Source organism: Crocuta crocuta, unplaced genomic scaffold (assembly GCF_008692635.1).
Source record: "Crocuta crocuta isolate KB4526 unplaced genomic scaffold, BGI_CrCroc_1.0 scaffold186, whole genome shotgun sequence".
Classification (NCBI taxonomy): Eukaryota; Metazoa; Chordata; class Mammalia; order Carnivora; family Hyaenidae; genus Crocuta; species Crocuta crocuta.
Window position 1 is genome coordinate 10,424,841 of NW_027551569.1, and position 20,199 is coordinate 10,445,039.

The 20,199-nt window shown below is 47.9% G+C and overlaps 1 protein-coding gene across 1 annotated transcript; it reads right to left on the reverse strand.

The window, feature by feature from the left end:
- Positions 1-6: 6 nt before the first annotated feature.
- TTC9 (tetratricopeptide repeat domain 9) lies at positions 7-14,760 on the reverse strand. The gene is made up of 3 exons (XM_077750652.1): positions 14,649-14,760; positions 2,960-3,142; positions 7-589 (listed from the first exon to the last, which is right to left on the reverse strand). Exons 1-3 carry the CDS (start codon positions 14,758-14,760, stop codon positions 510-512), a joined length of 375 nt encoding a protein of 124 aa, XP_077606778.1. The 3' UTR covers positions 7-509.
- Between the last annotated feature and the right edge of the window lie 5,439 nt (positions 14,761-20,199).

Below are 20,199 nucleotides of genomic sequence, written 5' to 3' on the forward strand. Positions count from 1 at the left end.
TGTACAAATTCACGGTCTGTCCGCTTCACCAATGCTTCTGGTGTTTGTCTCGCCCCTGGATTTGACACGGTTGCCTGGAGATGCTCTGGTGGGTCGGGAAAGCGGGGAGGGGGCCAGCCCGGGGGCTCCGTGCCTGCTGCCCCCGGGAGGGTACACCTACCAGGCTCTGCCTCCATCAGAAGCACTGGCCAAAGTCAAAGCTGCAACAGCATTCCCGGCCCGTAAGAGTCCTCTCCAGCTGTGTCCCCGAAGAAGTGAGGTCCCTCTCGGTAGCTGACCTACCAGAGAAGGGGAATCTCCATTTCGGGCTACCGACCAGATTCCCAATCTGCATGTCTCCTTCTCTTCACACCGGGAGCAGACTGATTGTTGAGGAGGGTCAGTAGGAGGAAGGCGGGGGAGCCGGAAGAAGTGGGGAGAAGGGAGTGACACCCACGGGGGGCTCTTCACCGAGGGCTGCCTGGAAGTCCCGGGTGTGGCGCAGGTGCAGCTCTAGGGAGGTGCTCTGGTTACATGGCTTCCTTCTCTCTCTGGGAACACCTGCTGAGCTTCATCTCCGTCAGCTGGATGTACCGGATCACGTTGGTGTCTGTGAGGACAGAAACACGCTTCAGGGCACGCATGGTGCGGGGAACTACACAGAATCAGGGAGGTCTACACAGAATCAGGTCAAAGCTGTGTCTGCAGATCACGGAGCCTGAGGGGGTGGCCAGGAGTCCGCCCTCCTCTCCACCACCCCTAGAATGTGGATGGATCATTGGGGCCCAGGGGGCAGACAGGAAGGAGGTGAGAGCAGAAGCCTCCCTCCACTTACTCCGAGGTAGCAGCAGATGCCGGTGCTGATTCAGCACCGCTGGTCGAGACTCTGGCGTTTAACCTCGGGCAAGTTACCAACTTCTCTGAGCCTCCTGTCTCATCCGCAGGAAACAGCCTCCATTTCTGAATGCCTAATTTGGGCCCCGCTCGCTCCCTTCATTATCTATTTAACCCTCATTACAATCATCCCAAGGACGTGGCATCATCCTCACAGTGACTGAAGGGAGAGCTGAGCCCTGGAGAGATTAAGATGCCCAAGGAGACACGTGGTAAGCGGTGGGTCTGACTGCACAGCCTGCCTCCCCTGGGGATCATAGTACCTTCTTCATAAAGTTGCCATGAGGACCAAAATAGATCAGTCTAAAGGTGCTTCATCCAATGAGCAATAAATATTAACTGAATGTAATTTTTTTTTTAAATTGAAGAGCTTAAAATGAGTCTGATTCATTGCCTTATATTTGTCCTTCTAAGAAAGGTCAGGCACCACCTCACCACAAATGGGGCATTTCTCCCCAATTCTAGGAATTGAGCAGCCTAGCTCTGGGCACACTGCAGGACAAGGGTTTCAGGGGCACCTGGGTGGCTCAGTTCATTAAGCGTCCAACTTCAGCTCAGGTCATGATCTCGTGGTTCGTGGGTTCGAGCCCCGTGTCCGGCAATGTGCTGACAGCTCAGAGCCTGGAGCCTGCTTCAGATTCTGTGTCTCCCTCTTTCTCTGCCCCTCCCCCACTCACACTCTATCTCTCTCTGAAAAATGAATAATGTTTAAAAAAAAATTTTTTAAAAGACCAGGGTTTCAGGCTGCCTAGGATACAGTACTTCAGGCAGCAGAAATGAAGTAGTCGTCTACTACTCAAAAATGCCAGTTGTAGCATCTAGAACAGTGCTGACATATAGAGGTGTTCAAGAAATTCTGTGAAATGAGTCTGGTTCTTAGTCCTCAAGTCTACCTTAGTCTACAGTATAGAACACAATTTATATATAGAAAACAAATCAACACATAAAAATAAAGATATGTGTGTTCTTAGAAAATATGGGAAAATATATATATTTGGATACTGGCAAATNGTGAGCAGGGGAGGGTCAGAGAGAGAAGGAGTGACAGACTCTGAAACAGGCTCCAGGCTCTGAGCCGACAGTCAGCACAGAGCCCGACGCGGGGCTCGAACCCACGAACTGCGAGATCATGACCCAAGCGAAAGTTGGACGCTTAACCGACTAAGCCACCCAGGCGCCCCTGGTCCTGAAGTTCTTAAATTAAGTCTTCTTGGAAGGAGAATTGCATTTAAAAAAAAAAAAAAAATAGCCATGTGAACAACAATGGCAACATCAAGTCAAACTCAAGGCAAACTTGGTAATGCCACGTTAACCTCCTCAGAGTGGCTCTTCCTGACCACCTGGCGTAAAATAGCAGCCCCTTTCCTCCTAATTCTTTCACTCTGCTTTATTTTCTTCCTAGCACTCACCACTACTAAATATTACATTATCTATCTGTCCATTTGTTTACTGTCCATCTTCCTCCATTATAACATAAACTCCTTGAAGGAAGCAGCTTCCTTTTCTTCACTGCTATCTACCCAGCACCTCAAATATTCCCTGATCCATTGGACCTGCTCAGTAACTATCTGTGGAATGAATGAATGGCTGAGCTGGTAGATACAAATTTAAGTGAATGGTCCAGGTAATGCAGGTTCTAAGAAACGGCACCTGACCAGAGAAGTCAGAGCATGCTTCCTAGGAGATGCTGAGCTTAGTGCCAAGAGCATCCATTCGTATTCTGTCGCACTAACTGGAGTGTGAGAGCCTCACGAGGTGGGACTACACCTTCTCATCCACATCCCTGGTGCCCAGCACAAACCGTGGCACATACTAAATATAATACTAGGTATTTATTGAGTAAGTGAAGAGAGCTGGGTCCTGGGTTGGAAGAAAACCCAAAGAATTCCATATCGTATTTGAAAGAGGTGCTCAGGCTCCCTGGAACCCAGACCTCAGGCAAACACATGGACTGTTTACTCTCCTCATTTCAGGTCCTAGCTCACACCAGGCTCTGTCAGCCCCGAAAGCTGAGCACCCCCATAAGAAGGCCAGGAGCTGCCAGAGAGGCTGACGGTACGAAACCAGCAATTGCCGCCTTCCTTACCTGTTGGCTGTCGGGTCCTTGCTTCTTTCAGGTAGTAGAGTGCTTTGTCATAGTCTCCAAGGTGGTAGAAGGCCACACCGGACCGGTAAAGGGCCTTGAAGTTTTCTCCTTCCTTCTTCAGGACTTTGAGGCAATACTCTTTGACTCGCTCATAGTTTACCAGCTCAGCCTGGAGCAGGCAGGCTACAGAGGAAGGCAGAAGGGAAGGAAAATGCTATCAACACAGCAGACTCTAAATGTCTCTCTTTGGTTCTTTCTCCCTGCCCAGAAAAGGTTAATAGTGTTGGGGCTTTATGCTGGGGTGTATGCCATGGGATTTGTCATCAAATAATCCAGGTCCTCAGACCCAGTTTCATGACCAGCAAGCTATGTGATCTTGAGCGGGTTACTTGGACTTGTATTATGGGTTGAATTGTGTCCTCTCCAAAAAGATATGTTGGAGTCCTAACTCCCAGGACATCAGAATGTGACCTTATTTGGAAATGGGATCTTTACAGAAAAGGTAATCAAGTTAAAGTAAGGTCACCGGAATGGGTCCTAATCCAATACGACTGGTGTCTTTATAAAAAACACAGTATACAATGAATGTCTATGTTCCCCCCCAAAATTCATATGTTGAAAACTAGTCCCTGGTGTGATGGTATTTGGAGGTGGGGTCTTTGGGAGGTGGCTAGGTCATGAGGGTTCCAACCTCATGCTCTTATAAGAGACCTTAGAGAGCTCCCTTGCCTCTTCTGCCATGTGAGGACACATTGAGAAGACGGCCATCTGTGAACTAGGAAGCAGATTCTCACCAGACACCAAATCTATTACCTTGACCTTGGACTTCCCAGCCTTCAGAACTGTGAGGAAAAAGTTGTGTTGTTCGAGCCGCCTAGTCTATGCTATTGTTATAGCAGCCCAAACACGCTAAGATAAGGGGAAGTTTGGACACAGAGATAGAAGCACACAGAAGTCAGACGATGTGAAGTGACACAGGGCAAACATGGCCATCTATTAGCCAAAGAATGCTTGAGGCCACCAGAAGGTAGGAGAGGAGCATGGGGCAGATTCTCCCTCACAGCCCTCACCTCGATCCAGAACTATGACACAATAAATTTCCACTGTCCAAGCCACCAGTTTATGAGACTTTTGTTGTGGTGGCCCTAGGAATAAGCTCCAAGAGGCAATAACATTACTAACTGTGGCTAATACTTGTCTGGTGCTCACCTTGTGAGCAGAATGCTTGCGTCACTGCTTGTATTCCCTGACATAATCCTCAGAATACCACGAGGTAGGTCCCACTACTATTCCCATTTTACAGATAAGGAGGCTGAGGCCCAGAAAGATCAGGCCATTTCCCAAGGTCACACAACATGAAAGAGGCAAGGCTAAAATTTAAATCCAAGCGGTGAAGCTCCAGAGCCCAAGTTCTTTATTGAGTTGTTGAGGGGGTTTTATAAAATAATGGCCACAAAGTACTTAACACAGGGCTTGGCACCCAATAAGTACCCAGAGTGTTTAATATTATTACAATTATTTTCAACCCTGCACCCCTTCCAGGGCAACTGCCTCTGACTTTCTTCAAGTTCTCTTTCATACAAGTCTGTCTTTGCGGTTCCCGGGAGCAGGGGCCTTCTGATGGGCCAGCGTCCAGCTAGTACAGAGCACACCTCTGGACCTGCAAGGTCTTGTGTCCCCGCGAGGTCTGTGTCCCTGCCGAGGTTGGCAAGTACCCATGGTGGGGCCCATTTCTATTCTCTATCAGCCATCTTTGAGTAAACCATCTCTCCTTGAAGCTTTCTCCCACCAGTAATCGGCCACAGGGCCAAGGTCAGGGCCAGGAAGCTCGTGAGAACCCGGAGAGTGATGCCCTCTTTCCTTGCGTGCCCAGTGGCCTCCTTGCCTCCCCCTCCCCCCAGCCCTACTGAGCTATCTCCTGCTCCGCACAGTCACTCAAATGTTTAGTAGGCACTGAGCAAAGATTGTCTTGTGCACGATGGAGGGATTACCAAATAATGGGGAGGGGGCAGGGAAAGGCACCTGTCTGCCTCTCTGAAGTGAAAAAAAAAAACAGAATAAAAAGAGTTGTAGGAAAGGAAAGTGGTCTTCCCGCCACAACCAGACTGGGCGGTGGTGGGAGAAGGCTGACCTCCACTCCTTGCGCTCCCATTTCTCCTCCACGGGAGGAACCGTTCTCGCTTTGGGACAGAGGCAAGTCCCTGATTTAAATCTTCAGGGGTCTAACTTCAGCTGTTTTGACCCTTTCAATAACTTCCCAGGGATCAGAATTGCTGATTAGGAGAACAGACCTTTCACTGGGCATTTTGGGCAAAAATAAAACCAAAAAACCCACATCCTTCTTGTAGGCTGAGGGGGAGGGGCACCACACAGTCTCTGAAGTTGAAGGTATGAGAAGCAGGAAGAGGCAGAGAATCAGCCCAGATCTAGAAACTGACCCATCAGGTTTCACAGGCCCCAGGGCAGAAAGCCAAAGTAGTCGACAGAAGTGACAGGGCTGCTAGCCCCTGGGGAGTGGGTGGCTTTGGTCACAGAGAGCCAGGATGTGCTGGTGGCCAGGGATCCATCCCACTCAGCTCACGCCACCAGCCCCCTCTCCTCTCCTCCCTCAGCTATAGGGACCCCTCCTCACCCCAAGCTGTTGGGAGTCTGCCCGGCGCTCACAGGGCTCTGTGGGCAGGGAGGGTCTTCTCTCAAGAGGTTCCTGTGCATGGCTACCTGTGTGGGACTCGGCTCCAACACCTGCTCCCAGAGCTAAAGGATTTACTGTCTGGGCTCCCACATGCTTCATTTGGCATCCTCGCTGCCTGGGCGGGGCCCCCCTTTTTCCATCTAGCCGTCCATCTTCAGATGGACACTTCTGTTTGCTGACCTGAGCAGTGTAGGAAGTGGACCTTTGTTTCTTTTAAAAACAGCTTTTGAAGGTCTCGAATGAGGGTGGGGTGTTGGGGAAAGGGAGCAAAGAGGCCTGGAAATGGAAAAGATCCTCCTCCTCCTCCTCTGGGGCAAAAGGAAGGATGGCCATCAAATTCTGGGAACTGTTCAGTGCAAATGTTGCAAATTCCCCTGCAGATGCAGATTTGGTGGGAACTGTGATACCTGGCTGTGGACCAGGGTTCAGACCTGGTGGGAGGTGGGGCCAGGCTGCCTACAGCGGGTGGGGCCCCTGCTGGCACCACAGGCGGAGCCCAGGAAGATGGAGAAATCTAGAGTTGGGTCTAAATGGGCTGCCATCCTAAAGGCTGGCCTGAGAGGTGGGATCCAGACCAGAAATCTGGGGTGCCAGGCCAGAGGTCTTAAGAGGGTCCAGGAGGGAGGGGGAAAGAGACAGTCTGGAAAGCTGCCTTCAGCCCTACCTCTAGGTGATTTTTAAGCACCCCTCTAGTCTGGGTAGAGAGCTATTTGGGGTTCAAATAACCAGCCCCAGGGAGAGGTAAGATGGGACGTTTGTAGGCACACTCTAAGGAGTGGAGAAAGTTCAGAAGGAGAGGTTGACCGGCGGTCTCCTGATGTTCCTTCCACGTCTCTAGGCCCACTACCCAGGGCCTGGGGGCTGCAGTGGACTTCTAGAATGGGTCACATCATCCCTTGGCCCTTTCTTCCTCTCGGTGGTTAATCCCTTACCACATGTCAGAGGTGGCACTCCGTACCTTATGTACACTACATCTTTTTATCTTCACAGTTAACTATGAAACAGGTTCTATTTTTATGCTTCTTTTACAGATGATGAAACCCAATTCCAGAGAAATTAAGTAACCTACTGAAAGTCACTCAACTAGGAGGTGGTAGATTTATGATATTCACCCACTTCTGGCAGCATCCCCACACTGTGCTCTTGACCATGGGTATCTGTGGGTCTGTGTTTGAAGCCCTCCAAAGCCCACATAAGCCCCGTCACCTGTGAAAACCACCTTTCTCTGTGTTCTAGGGTCAGCTAGGCAAAAAGCAATCCCTAACTGCACTGGGCAGTGTACAGGGCACTGGGATCAGTGGTGAACCAAACCCTCCACTCTGTCTTGAAGCTGGCAGGGAAGGCACAGGTTACATGATCTCAGATACTCCCATGTGCCAAGATTGAGAAGGAGAAGGGAAGAGTGGGAGCATAGTGAGGGGGAGGGACCCTCAACCAATATGAAGTGTCATGGGAGGGCTTCATGGAAGAAGTGGTATTTAAGTGGTGCTCCGAAAACTGATTGTTCCTCAACCTTAGCACTAAAATATTTTAGGTTGGATAATATTTTGTCATGGGGAGGAGGGGTTGCCCTGTGCATTGTATGATGTTTAGCAACACCCCTGGCTTCTACCCATTAGATGCCAATTGTAAGAATCAAAAAACCTTCTCCAGATATTGCAAAATGTCCTGGGGGGTGGGGGTGGGGGGTAAAAATCCCCCTGTTGGAGAACCAGTGATCTAGGTGGAAAGGAGAAAACGCTTTCTAGACAGAATCCTTTTCTTTTTCTTTTCTTTGTAGGCAGACCTTTTTCTTTTCTCTGTTAGAGAAAGAAATGACAGTCAGGGGGTGAATGATTTATTTGTGGAGTTCTGAGGAACCACATCTGGCTGGAACAGAGAGATGGAAAGGATGGGTAAAAGGCAGGGTAGGTGAGGGCACCTGGGTGGCTCAGTCTGTTGAGCGTCGTACTTCCGCTCAGGTCATGATCTCTTGGTTCGTGGGTTCAAGCACCACATCAGGATCTGTGCAGACAGTGCAGAACTTGTTCGGATTGTCTGTCACCTCTCTGCCCCCCACCCCCATCATGTGTGCGCATGCGCACGCTCTCTCTCAAAACTAAAAATACATATTTTTTAAAAAGTTGGAAAAGTAAGATGAGCCCAGGACATCTAGACCCTTCTGGACTGTGTTTAGGATCTGGGACTTTGTTATTAGTCACTCTGGGATGATGAAATGGTTTGACTAGTTGGGCTCACGCGGAGGCAGGAAGACAGGGGAAAAGGGTCAGTTTAAGAGGCATCCGGGAGACAGAACATTAGGGAACCTCTGAAATATTTTCCCTCTGCTGTCACACTCATGTGGTTAGAGCCCTCATCCAGGAGGGCTAAGACTGTCATTTTGGATTCACTGATGATTCAGAAGTATTCCTCCACGTTGTTGTAACCTGGTCTCCACGTGAATTAAAGTTTATAATACGAGAGTCTACGCGCTCTGCTGTGTGGAATGGACCAATATTTTAGAGTACTGGGCTGCGAATCAGAAGAACTGGATTCTAGTCCCACCTTTGCCTTGAGCCAACAGTATGAAAATCACTTTCCTTTTCTGGGCCTGTTTCCTCTCTGCAAAGCGAGGAGCCTCCACTTGGCTGAATAATCTCCAGTCTCCCATTTTAGCCTAACGGCCCATGAACACAAATGTTTGCCACTTAACAGAAAGATGACATTGTTTCACTGGTTCCTCTTCAAAAGGAATTCTGTTCTCCCTGTGACTTATGGTGAGGTATCTTCTGTTGGGATGCCACTCACAAGTGGTAGGGCAGAGAGCAAAAGGGCTTCCGGAAGACAATTCACCCTGTATGTGGAGATTTTTTTTCCACATAGAGATTGGATTGTGTGCTCTCCCAAGGCCACGGTCTGGGGCAGGATCTCTCCTGAAGGGAGTAAGCTCTGCCACCATCAGTCAGTCCCAGCAGAGGAGGCTGTGACCTTGGGAAGGCAGGCCTCACGCTGGGCAGAAAGGAAGCTTGTTCCCATCTGTGGCCTCTACTCTGAGTATATATTTGGATCCAAAGATGTAGTCATGTGGTGGCAGAAGGGGTGCAAAGTGGGGAGACTGTCCACAGTGGACGTATAAAGACAGCCTTGAGTTCCCAGACAACCACACCCGGAAACCTTTTTGAAAGAAATGTGATTAACCTTCCAGTCTCTGGGTCTTCGGCCATGTTTAAATAAATGCTGCCACCCAGGACCAACCAAGCCATGGGGCACTATGACAAGCTTCTAATGGTTGGGAAGAAGCACTAGCAGAGAGAGGCCTTCCCCAAGCCAGTAATGGTGACAGAAGTGGTAGGCAGTGCAAGTTACAAGAGAAAGGTAAATTTGGGGCACAAAAATTGTGCTATAAATGTCCAACCATCCCTTGCACGTGAAGATTCCTCTTCCACTGCCAACCTCGGGTGGTTAGGGTATGCTTTTATAAAAGGAGCTGGCAGACTTTCTTTATTCCACAAAGGGGTCTGTGGCAGGAAAAAGTTAGAGAACCACCAATTGAAAGAACCCCACGGCCTAGTCGTGCACTCGGACAGAGGAAATCATATGTTTGATGTTCCCCAGAGCAACCGCACCGAGGCCTCAGGCTAAAACATGTCAGGTTCTCCTGGCTCTGGCACCAGTTTTGTTTTTGTTTTTCTTGGTGCATCCAGGGCATGGTGACTGCCTGGGCAAAATGCCACTCGCTGGCATGAGATGAAGGGAAGCTTGATGAGAGAAGGAAGAACAGGTTCATGCAGCCATTGGTTTTGTTCTTAACAACAGATTTGCTATAGTTTGTCCTTACCTGTTGCCCAGGAGGGAAGCATGGACTGGATGGGAGGGAAGGAAAGACCAGATTGGGGCCAGGAATGAGGAGAGGGAGGTTGCTGCACTTTATGGGTTGAATTGCGACTTCCCCAAAAGATACGTTGAAGTCCACATCCTCAATACCTTACAATATGATCCTGTTTGGAGAAAGGGTCTTTACAGAGGTCATCAAGTCCATGTGAGGCCACTGGATGAGCCCTAATTCAATATGGCTGGGGTCTTTGGAAAAAGGAGAAATTTGGACAGAGACAGACACACATATAGGAAAGATGATGCGAAAAGACACAGGTAGAAGGCGGCCATCTACAAGTCAAGGAACCCTGGGCCACCAGAAGCTAGGAGAGAGACATGGAGCTGACTCTCCCTCATGGCTCTTAGAAGGAACCAATGCTAGCAACACCTTGACCTTGCACTCCTAGCTTCCTGAACTGTGACAAGACTTCTGTTATCTTAAGCCACACTTTGTGGTGCTTTATTACGGCAACCCTGGGAAACTAATACACCTTGCTGGTCACTCCTTTGAGACGTGGGCTCAGGAAGTGGCCATTACATTACTGGGGGGGGGGGACATTTCCCCCAAAGTGGACCAAATTATTTGGTTTCTCAACTTCATTTAAGGGGCCACCAGATAGCAGTAAAGTGGATGGAGTTTGGATCTGGACAGAGGCGACATTCAGAATATTTAACTACCGGGAGAGGTCATGGTCATAGCCAAACCAAACAGGCATATAGCATTGTCCCAGTTCTGGGGTGTTCTGGCTGAACACCAATTGCTCGACCTGGAGATCTAGGCCCGGGCTGCAATCCAAACTCTGCCACCTAGTAGCCCAGGCCCTTGGGCACGTTACTTAATCTCCCTCGGCCTCGTTCTTCTCATGCATTAAGTGGAGATAATAATACCCATTTTGTGGGAACTCTTGTGATGACAAAATGAGATAATTAACGTATGTTGTGTGCTTCACACAGTGCTGGGCACAGAAACCGATTCTCATAAACGCCAGCTCTTTAGGAAGCCATTTGTCAAACGCGGTTTCCCCAGCAACGTGTACATTCGTCAGAGAACATTTCCATTTTGAGTCCTACACACAGTGTATGACACATACATACCCAGAGCTCAAGCTGGATTTAAAGCAATTTTAAAGATGGGTCAGAGACATTTTGGAGGGTGATTGAGAGGGCCTTTCTATGGCAGAACCGTGAGGATGCGGCCCGTGAAGTGAAATGACAGAAATGTTATGCATGTGGTTCCAGATCCAGGACTGCAACAGCCCCCCCGCCCCACCCCCCACGCCAGTTTCACCTCTCCATCAAAGTGCTGGTTTTCTCCTCTACGTGCACAAATGCTGGCGTTCAGAGTTCTGAAGACTCTGATTTCTTTTGATTTCTCAGTTCTGCTTCATGGTCTGGGATGTACATAAACTCAAATGTGTCCCAAATGTTTCCCAGACCCAGGTCTCATGCTTGGTTTTTACCTGCCGGGTTTCCTTTCAGAGCTGTGTTTTCTCTATTGGGAGTGGGTGGGTACATGCAGAGAGCATCACAAAAGTAGCTTTGCAGCCAGAAAAGGGGGCTTAAAGGGGAAAATGGAGTGGAGCTCTGGGCCTATATTCTCCTCGCTTACACCTGAGACAGCCTCTGAGTCAACAGGTTCTACCCTCACCCCTCTCCACCCCCAACCGCAAACAGTAGTGCTGCCTGCACCTGCTCCCTCACCAAGGATGGACAAGCAGGTTCCGCAGTCGGTATCTGGCTGACAGCTTTATGGATGGGGTGGGGATGCACCCAAAGTCACTGAGCTCGTCTGCAACCCCAGTAATTCAGGAGAGCTAGGAGCTCTAAACACCAGCTGTGGCAGGAAAATTACTAAGTCAGCTCCTGACTCTGTAGGGCACTGGAGAGTCTGGGGGGAAAGTCGGAGGTTGTTTTAGCAGAGAAGTTGCAGGCCAGTTTCAGTGCCTCTGAGCTATAGTTGGTGCAAGACAGTGTCCCCAGAAGTGGCATTCATGCATGTGTCCTTGGGTGAAAACATGTCACCTCTCAGGGTCTCAACTTTCAAGGGGGTAAACATAAAGATAATTATGGTTGCTATCTACCTTTTCCTTAAAAAAAAAAATTTTTTTTTTGATGTTTGAGAGAGAGAGAGAGAGCAGAATATGAATGGGGGAAGGGCAAAAAGATAAAGAGACACAGAATCCCAAGCAGGCTCCAGGCTCTGAGCTGTCAGCACAGAGCCCGATGAGGGGCTCAAACTCACAAGCTGTGAGATTATGAGCTGAGATGAAGCTGAATGCATAACTGACTAAGCCACCCACGCGCTCTGCTATCTGTCTACCTTTTTCTTGAAGGCCTGCTGGCAGGATGAAAAAAGTCGGACATCTGATGAGAACCCCACAAATGTTTCTCATTAAATCGTCCGTGGAAACTTATTTCACATGGAGATCCTAGACCCGATGCCCAGTGATGCGGATTGCCACAGGCTAGGCTCAGCAATACTCTTTTAGTAAGTTCCCAGTGGGTGCCTGCAGGTGGCCTTCACCTTCTGAGCCGGTACTTTCTATTCTAACATTTTGGATATATGTTTCTTAGGGATCAACCAGTTGGTTAAACCTTGAGAGCCCAGGACAGCAGGGAGGAGGTCCAGGATTACCCACAAGGGCAAACACGTCCCACACGGCCAATCCTAGAGCTGGAAACACCTGCACATGTGGGGAAGCAATTGTTCTCAGACAGATGATCAGCTTGTGACATTTTGGGTTTTTCTCTTCTTAGAGTCTAGAGACTTCTCACTGGAGAACAGGAGCTCAGGGCAGGGAAATGGGGAAACAGGGCAGAAGGCTGAGATGGTCCATGATATGCTCAAGAGAATCTAGCCCTGTGCCAGTAGGAAGTGTTCATCCATCCTTCCAGAAGGGTAATAAGAATAAGAGCAGATCACTTTTATTAAGCATGAATGGGCGAGGCACTGTTCTAAGCATTAACCCGTTTCATCTTGATAACGACCTAAGGCTCTAGTACTTCCTCGAGATGGGTAACTGAGGCCCAAGGAAGTTAATTCACTTGCGCAAGGTCATGAACAACTAAGGTGCAGGGCCAGGATTTGAACCTAACCCATCTAGCACCTGACACTGTGCTCCTAAGCATTACACACACTGCCTTCCTAGGATGCTCAACTGCCTATAATGAATTTTAACTCATTTCCTTCATTGGACAGATTTGAGGCATGAGTTCTGCTTCTTGTGAGGCATAAGTGTGAGGCCCTGATGGTGTCAAACTGCTCACTCTTTATGTATACTTCTCATCTGGAAGCTTCCTGTATAACTCTCTAGATCCCTCTCTGCATCAAAGAGGAAAACAAACAAACAAACAAACAAAACCAAATACAGAGTTTCCACCCAGCCTTTTTTTTTTTTTTTTTTAAGTTCTAAAACCACCAGCATCTCCAATTCCATCGAGTCTACTGTTATCCTAATAGGGCTGACATGTATGTCTCTGGTTTCTTCCTGAAACAAACCCTACCTTAGCTGGTGCTTGTAAAACCAACCCCCTCAGTAGTATTTTTTTAATAGAAATTTTTGTTGAGATCACTGCAGATTCACAAACAGGTGTTAGAAATAGTACATAAAGCTCCCCTTTACCCAGTCTCCCCCAAAAGGTAACATCTTATAAAACTATGGTGTAATATTTTGGCCATAATATTGACCCTGATACAATCCTCAGCTCGTTTCTGCAGCTTTACTTGTACTCATGTGTGTATGTTTAACTATAAACCATTTCACCACTTACATAGATTCCTCTATCTACCTCCAAAGCTACTAAAGCAGTTCCACTGCCCTCCCATTGCCCTTTAATATCCCGCCTGTATCCCCAGCTCCTCTTTAACCCCTGACAACCACTAATCTATTTTTCCTTTCTCAAATTTTGTAATTTCAAAGCATTACATAAAAGGAATCATACAGTATGAAGCCTTTGAGAGTTGGCTTTTCTCTCAGCATAATCCCCTTGAGATGCATCCAAGTTGTTGCATGGATCAATAGCTCGTTCCTTTTACTGCTGAGTAGTATTCCATACTGTGGATGTACCATCGTCTGACCATTTCATCTGATGAAGGACATCTGGGCTGCTCTTGGTTTTTCGGTTATTATGAATAACGCTGTCATGAACAGTCACAGACAGCTTTCACTTCTCGAGGACAAATGCCTAAGAGGGCAATTCCTGGGTCATGAGGGAAAACATTCAATCCGTCATCATTTAGCATGGTGTTAGCTTTAGCTGTTTAGTAGATACTCTGGGAGGATCAGGCAATTTCCTTCGATTTCTAACTTGCTGGGAAATTATTGTTTTTTTTTTCTACTACCTGATGGTAATGGTTTCCTGTTGGGGTACTCTTTTTCCAATGAGGTCAGGTCTACAGATACAATCATCAAGTGGACCCTTTAGTTTTTCCAAAGAATAAAATTAGTTTTCACAGCCACATACTCAGGTCATGTCCATCATTGCAGTTATTCATGAAACAAGTCTTCTTTGCCCTTCCAGAGAAGCATCTGTAGGGCATCTTTAAATCCTCACACAGCAAAATCACATCGTTGTGATTTGCATACATTGTTCGCTTGATAAGTAGCAATATTAGCATATAGTTTCACAACTCCTTTGACCTTCACGATGACTGTGGGAAATAGATAGTATTGTTAGCCCTGTTTCCAGAAGCTGAGGCTTAAGGAAGTTAAGTGGCTTGATAAGGCCATCTGGCTTGTAAGGAAAGAGCCAGGGCTATCTAAACCCAAGTCCCATGTCGGTGCCACTCCAACTGAGCTGGGGGTAGGGAGGAGAGACTGGACTCCATGATCCTGCAAGGTCTTTTCCAAGTCCAAGGCACTGGCAAACTGTAAGAGCAGGGAGGTGTAAGAGCAGTATCCGTTCACAGCAGCCTTGCCCTGCCTGGTGCCCAGACAAGCGATGCCCGCCGGTGAAGCTGCAGCTCCCACTACCAGGAGTATGTGGCTCTGTCCAGTGGGCTAAATCTCCTCTGGCGCCATTCACATTCACTGCTGACCTTCTGTTTTCCAACTCAGCACATGCTCGCGTTTGATTCGAGCAAACACTGCCAACGGCCTCCTTTGCTTTCTTTGTTGTAGCAACACTGTCTTTGGAGACCCCTACTTTGCACCAGGACCAGGCCGCTCCTTGTCTCCCCACCCTTTGGGTTCTTTGCTTGGATGTCCCCAGAGTTCAAGAGCTGCTTGAACAAGGGATGCTGCATCCCTCTCACCATCGCCACACAACCTTGGGCAGGGGCTCTGAGTAAGCTTATTTGAAAAAGATGTGTTTGGGCACCTGAGTGGCTCAGCCGGTTAAGCGTCTGACTCTTGGTTTCAGCTCAGGTCATGACCTCATGGTTTGTGGGTTCAAGCCCTGCTTCAGCCTCAGTGCTGATGGTACAGAGCCTGCTTGGGACGCTCTCTCTCTCCCTCTCTCTCTCTGCAAGCCCCTTCCCTGCTTGCAAGTGCTCTCTCTCTCTCAAAATAAACATTTTTTTAAAAAGGAAAAAGAATTTTGAACATTCAGGGTTTGAGATGTAAACGCTTTTGTATCCGGCAACCTTCAGTAACTGTACAGCCTGAGGCGGTGGTAGCACAGGGATGGGGACACGACAGGGAAGAGGCCACAAAGGGAAGAGTGCCCCTTGGCTGACACCCAGGGAGCATGAGCAGCATCCTGGGGAGACGGGGGAAGGAGACCAGGGCTCCCCGGGGGGTGGCCCTGGCACAAATGAGACAAACCCCTTCCTTCCTAAATAAACCGGAGAAAGGCAGACCTTGAAGTGGGCTAGCTGATACATGTCTTCATGGACACAGAAGAAGGACTGGGAGGAAATAACACCCAAACAGAAACGATTTCGGATGGCTGGATGACAAGTGAGTTTTAGCCTCTCTGAATTCCTTTTACTTGCAGTATCTTCTACAATTACGTTTTACTTTTGTAATTGGAAAACTATGTTAAAAATCAGCTCCGCCCATTATGTCTTCAGAGAGAGCAGGGGTGGAACTCTGAAGAAGAGGTGCCGAGAAGGCTTCTGAAGGGTTTCCTGAGCAGAAAGCACTGCCTGTTCCTGGGGCCCCGACTTGAAAAGACCCAGGGTCATGAGAGGGCCCTGGGCATCATGGTGGAAGTGTGTGCCCGCAATGGGGGTTACCAGGAGGGTCCAAGGGACACCACGGCTAGTGCGTTCACTCTCGTGCGTTCACTCTCACGTAACACCAGGAAGGAAGCTCAGGAAGCCGGCACCAGCTTGTGGCCCAACAGAGCACGCGGAGCAGGCCCGAGGCTACTGGCCTCACAGCCTCTCCCCCAGACCTCAAGGAGGCCTTGCCTTCCTCCATTTCCCCTTCCCACCAGTCAGCTTTCTTGCTCCTTAGGCTCCCCAGGGAACCCAGCTGATCACAGCATGCGTCTTCTCTCCCGGGCAAATCCTATGCTCTGCTCTCAGACTGAACTGGTCTGACCTGTGACGGAGCCCAGGTTCTAATCCTGTTCACTCAGTTCAAAGAGAGGGTCAGAGGATCCTGAGGCAGAGGATGGAAAATGGCGGAGACCAGACCCCAACAGCAGCTTATTCGCTGGTAAGGTTGCATGCCAGAGGCACGTCTGCCTAGAATCCAGCAGTTTCTGTCTCCTGGACCCACCTGTATCCTGACAAGCTGCAAGTAGGCACAGGCCCCATGGCCCAACGGCCCTTGGTTCAGGCTCCAAGGCCCTTCGGAGGAAGCCTGAGTGGCTACCTGTTCACTCAGCCTCCCGTGCCCAGGAGCGCACCAGGTTCGAAACACCCACACTGAAGGCTGTTGGTTTACACCTTGGTCACTTCCCCTGCCCTGGAGCCACTGACCCCTCTTTTTCCTCCTCTGTTGGCTCACTTGCTTCCCATATTCGTCCATAAACCTCCTTTGTGGAGTCCTTTTTCCCTCCCATCTCACATACTTTCCTGTCCTGGCACCTACCGGGGTGAGTTAGATTTACATAAGCCATCATTTATTAATGATGCCTGCCGTGTGCCAGGCACTGTGCTAGGCATGTGTGCCTGTGTCATTTGGATCACCTGTGTGGTGCATATTATTACTCCCATACTATAATGGAAACAAGCTCAGAGAGGTCCAAACCCGTCCGGGGTTAATGGAGGAGTCAACGGGAAGTCAGGATTCAAACCCATCCTGTCATACGAAGTAAAATTCTCTACCTTTAGGCCACACTGCCCTGTGTCTGTCCCTCAGTGTTCTCTCTCTTCCCTCCCATCCTCATGGGCACACATAGGGCTAAAGCCCTTCTCCCTATATCGGTGTCAGGAAGAGTCTACGCAAGTTCCCAATCATATAGAGGCTGCCATGGCCTGAGGGTGCAGGTCCATTTGAGGAAGGAGCTCAATTCTGACTCAGGGTGAGCAATAGGCCCGGAACCATATCCTCAAATGCTTGGATCTGCCCCAGGCTCCTGAGGGATCTTTAGCTTTAGGCCAAGTGTGGCAACCGTCTGAGACCCTGTAACTTAGCCAGCAACTGTTCCCTGCTCAGAATCGAAGTCTGAATTTTGAAATAATCTGGAAAGATACGGCAGTATCAGGTACTATGTGGTGATATCAATTAAGATTCCAGGGGCCAGACAGTATTTTAAGTAGGCTCCCAACACTTACCCTGGTTTCTTGCAAAGACCCTCTGTCTGGCTTTATCAGTCTGGGAGGCTGTGAGGTCCCTTATTTTGGGTTACTCCCATATTTGCAAGGGTTGCCTTGGAAATCTCAGTTGAGATCTTTTCATGGTTATTTGTCAGCACATACCAGTAAACTAGAATAAAAGAGAGCTTGTTTCTGGTCTCTTTCCTTAATCTGCTCCCAGAAAGAGAGGCTGGAGCAGGGGTGGGTGTGAGTTGCCAAAAGGCCTTCAAAATCCTAGACAGTTCAGCACTTGTGAGGGCACTGGCCTAACCCCCACTGCTTACATTTGGGGAAACTGAGGCTTAGAGTGATGTCACTTGTCCAAAGTCACAGAGCAAGTTAGCAGCAGCCGCCAGACTAGAACCCTTGTTCCCACTGCGCCGTACCATGTTTTGAGGAGAACAGAGAGGATTTTGATTTTGATAGTGTACAGTAAAGATTCAATGCATAAGTGAGTTTCCTTCCAATACTGAGTCTGCTGTGTCTGAGCTGCCAATACTGATGGTCAGGATTTCCGAGATTCAGGGACTGATATGAATCCTAAACATTGAGTACACACGCCCTCCCTTCCTCAACTCCAGAGGCACATTGCTAATGTTCAGGACCGATTTATGTCACAAGCTCTGACCGAACTCTCTTTCTTGCCTCAGTGGCAGATTCAAACTGTCACTAACACTACTGAGTCCAGAGGGGCACCCCCCCCCCAACTGGGAGGTCCATGCTGCCAGGATCCAGCTGTGTATGCGGATTGGGGAGGCAGGCACTGCAGACAGGGAGTGGTATCCTATTGTGGAGTATTAAGAGAAATTTGGGGGCTTGGGATAATTTTGCTTGACATCTTTGGGGTTCCTGTCTGACAAGGCTAGACAAGACATAGATAATACCCAGAACGGCTTTAAAAATTATAAGGTGGGTTTTCTTCAGGCAAATAAAACAAAGAAAGCAAAACTATCCATAATTTGTGTATACTGATAATCCTGTCATTTTCCTTAAAAAACAAATAAAAACAATCATGCATGTAGTTAGCAAAGTCAAATACTATAGAAAGATTTAAAATAAAAAAGTTTTAAAAAGACATGAAGGGAACTTAGGTGCATATTGCTAAGTGGAAGAAGCCAATCTGAAAAGGCTACATACTATATAATTACAGCTATAGGACATTCTGGAAAAGGCAAAATGGTGGAGACAGTAAAAAGATCAGGGATTGGTGGGGTTGTGGGGTTGTGGGGTAGGGTGTAGGAGATGACTAGGCAGAGCAAAGAGGACTTTTAGGGCAGTGAAAACACTCTGTATGACACCCTAATGGTGGACACATGTCATTATTCATTTGTCTAAAGCCATAGAATGTAAAACACCTGGAGTGAGCTCTAATGTAAACTATGGACTTTGGGTGATTATGATGTGTCAGTGTGGATTCATCATAATGTCCCACTCTAGTGGGACGCTGATATTGAGGGAGGCTGTGTACATGGGGGGACAGAGGCTGTATGAGAAAACTCTGTACTTTCCCCTCCATTTTGCTGTGAAAACTGCCCTAAAAACAATAAAGTCTTAATAATTACAAAAATAAAAAGTTGAAGCCTCTCTCTTCCAAATTCCTCTGCCTAGTCCCTTTTTCAAGGGCCGTTTAACAGCCTCACTTGAATGATTTCAGATAATCTTCTTGAACACAAACACTGTACTAGCATATACGTTTATGCTAGTTTGTATCTTTTCTTATACAAAAGGAGTCATATTAAACACTATTCCGCATTCTGTCTTTTCATGTAATAACAGCTTTTGGAGTCTGGTCTGTATCTGCATTGCATAGAACTACCCCAATCTGCATAATGGCCACACAGTTCAGAAAGAATGGCATGAAAAACAATTTTTTAAGAGCTAGAAGAGACCTTGGAGATCTTGGAATCCAACCCTAGTCTTTGTAAATAGGAAAACTGCCCCCCCCCCCCAGAGATAAGATTCCTTGACCCAAGGCGCCAGCACGTAGAGAGAGAACTTAGAGTCCAACTCCTTGCTCACCAAGTCACGCTTCCATTGTGTTCTCGAAGGGAGGGATGTCAGAAGAGAAGCAGGGAAATCTTACCTTCAGAGAAGGTATTCTTCTCATCAGAGGATTTTTTAAGCAAGTGTTTTGTGTGTGTGGACTATGAAGCAAACAGCATTTGGAGGACTATGTGTGAAATGATATAGGAGAGTCCGTGTGGACAGATATTTAATACAGAAACGAAGCATCAAGAGAGTTTTCCTAGTAGATACTATCAAGTATCCCTTTTACCCTAAAATTGTTAACATTGGAGGTGAGCATTCATTCTCCTTCATTGGGCAGGTCCCACTTAACTTCTCCCCTATTTTTTTTTCCTTCCTACATATCCCTATCCACTTAAACTGATAATGTACACTTTGAATACTTCATAGGCTAGGAAGAACATTCACATACGTTATCTTCTTGCTCCTTGCCCTCACCCTGTGAGTCAAGCTGGCCTGACCATACCCATTTAATAAATGAGGAAAATCAAGGGCAGGGATTTTGCCAACCGATTAAGTTCACATGGGTGGTGAATATGCCACCAGCTGCCACGTGAGGCTACCTCAGTTACCGTTCCACTAGACGCAGAGCCAGCTGGTCTCTTTAGTGCTGGCTTTGGGGATTCTTTGTTTTTGTTTCTTGAGAGATGACATTTTGGCCCACAAGGTCCAAACCTACTATCAGCCAATCATAAAGACACAAACTAAAAAAGAAATATTACTTTCCAGGATGTTAGGAGAGCAAATGTCACACACCACACAGAATAATGTAATGTCCAACCTCATTTGGTACTAAAACTGGAACATATTTTAAAACGAGGGTATCATCGCTCGCATGACATCAAAACTGACCAGGTCTAGAGTAATGCATTTGGATAATTTCAGATGCTATTCATCTAGTGGGTCATTTCTCACTGTGTCCGCAAAGTGATTATTGAGATAGTAATGGCTGAAATGAATTTCGGCTCTTAACACTTCCGG

Coding starts and splice junctions, on each gene's coding strand:
- TTC9 (XM_077750652.1), bottom strand. CDS start 14,760: ATGGTGAGAGGGATGCAGCATCCCTTGTTCAAGCAGCTCTTGAACTCT. Junction 3,143..14,648: donor CGGCCTGGTCCTGGTGCAAA/GTAGGGGTCTCC, acceptor CTTCCTCTGTAG/CCTGCCTGCTCCAGGCTGAG. Junction 590..2,959: donor AAGGACCCGACAGCCAACAG/GTAAGGAAGGCG, acceptor CTGTCCTCACAG/ACACCAACGTGATCCGGTAC.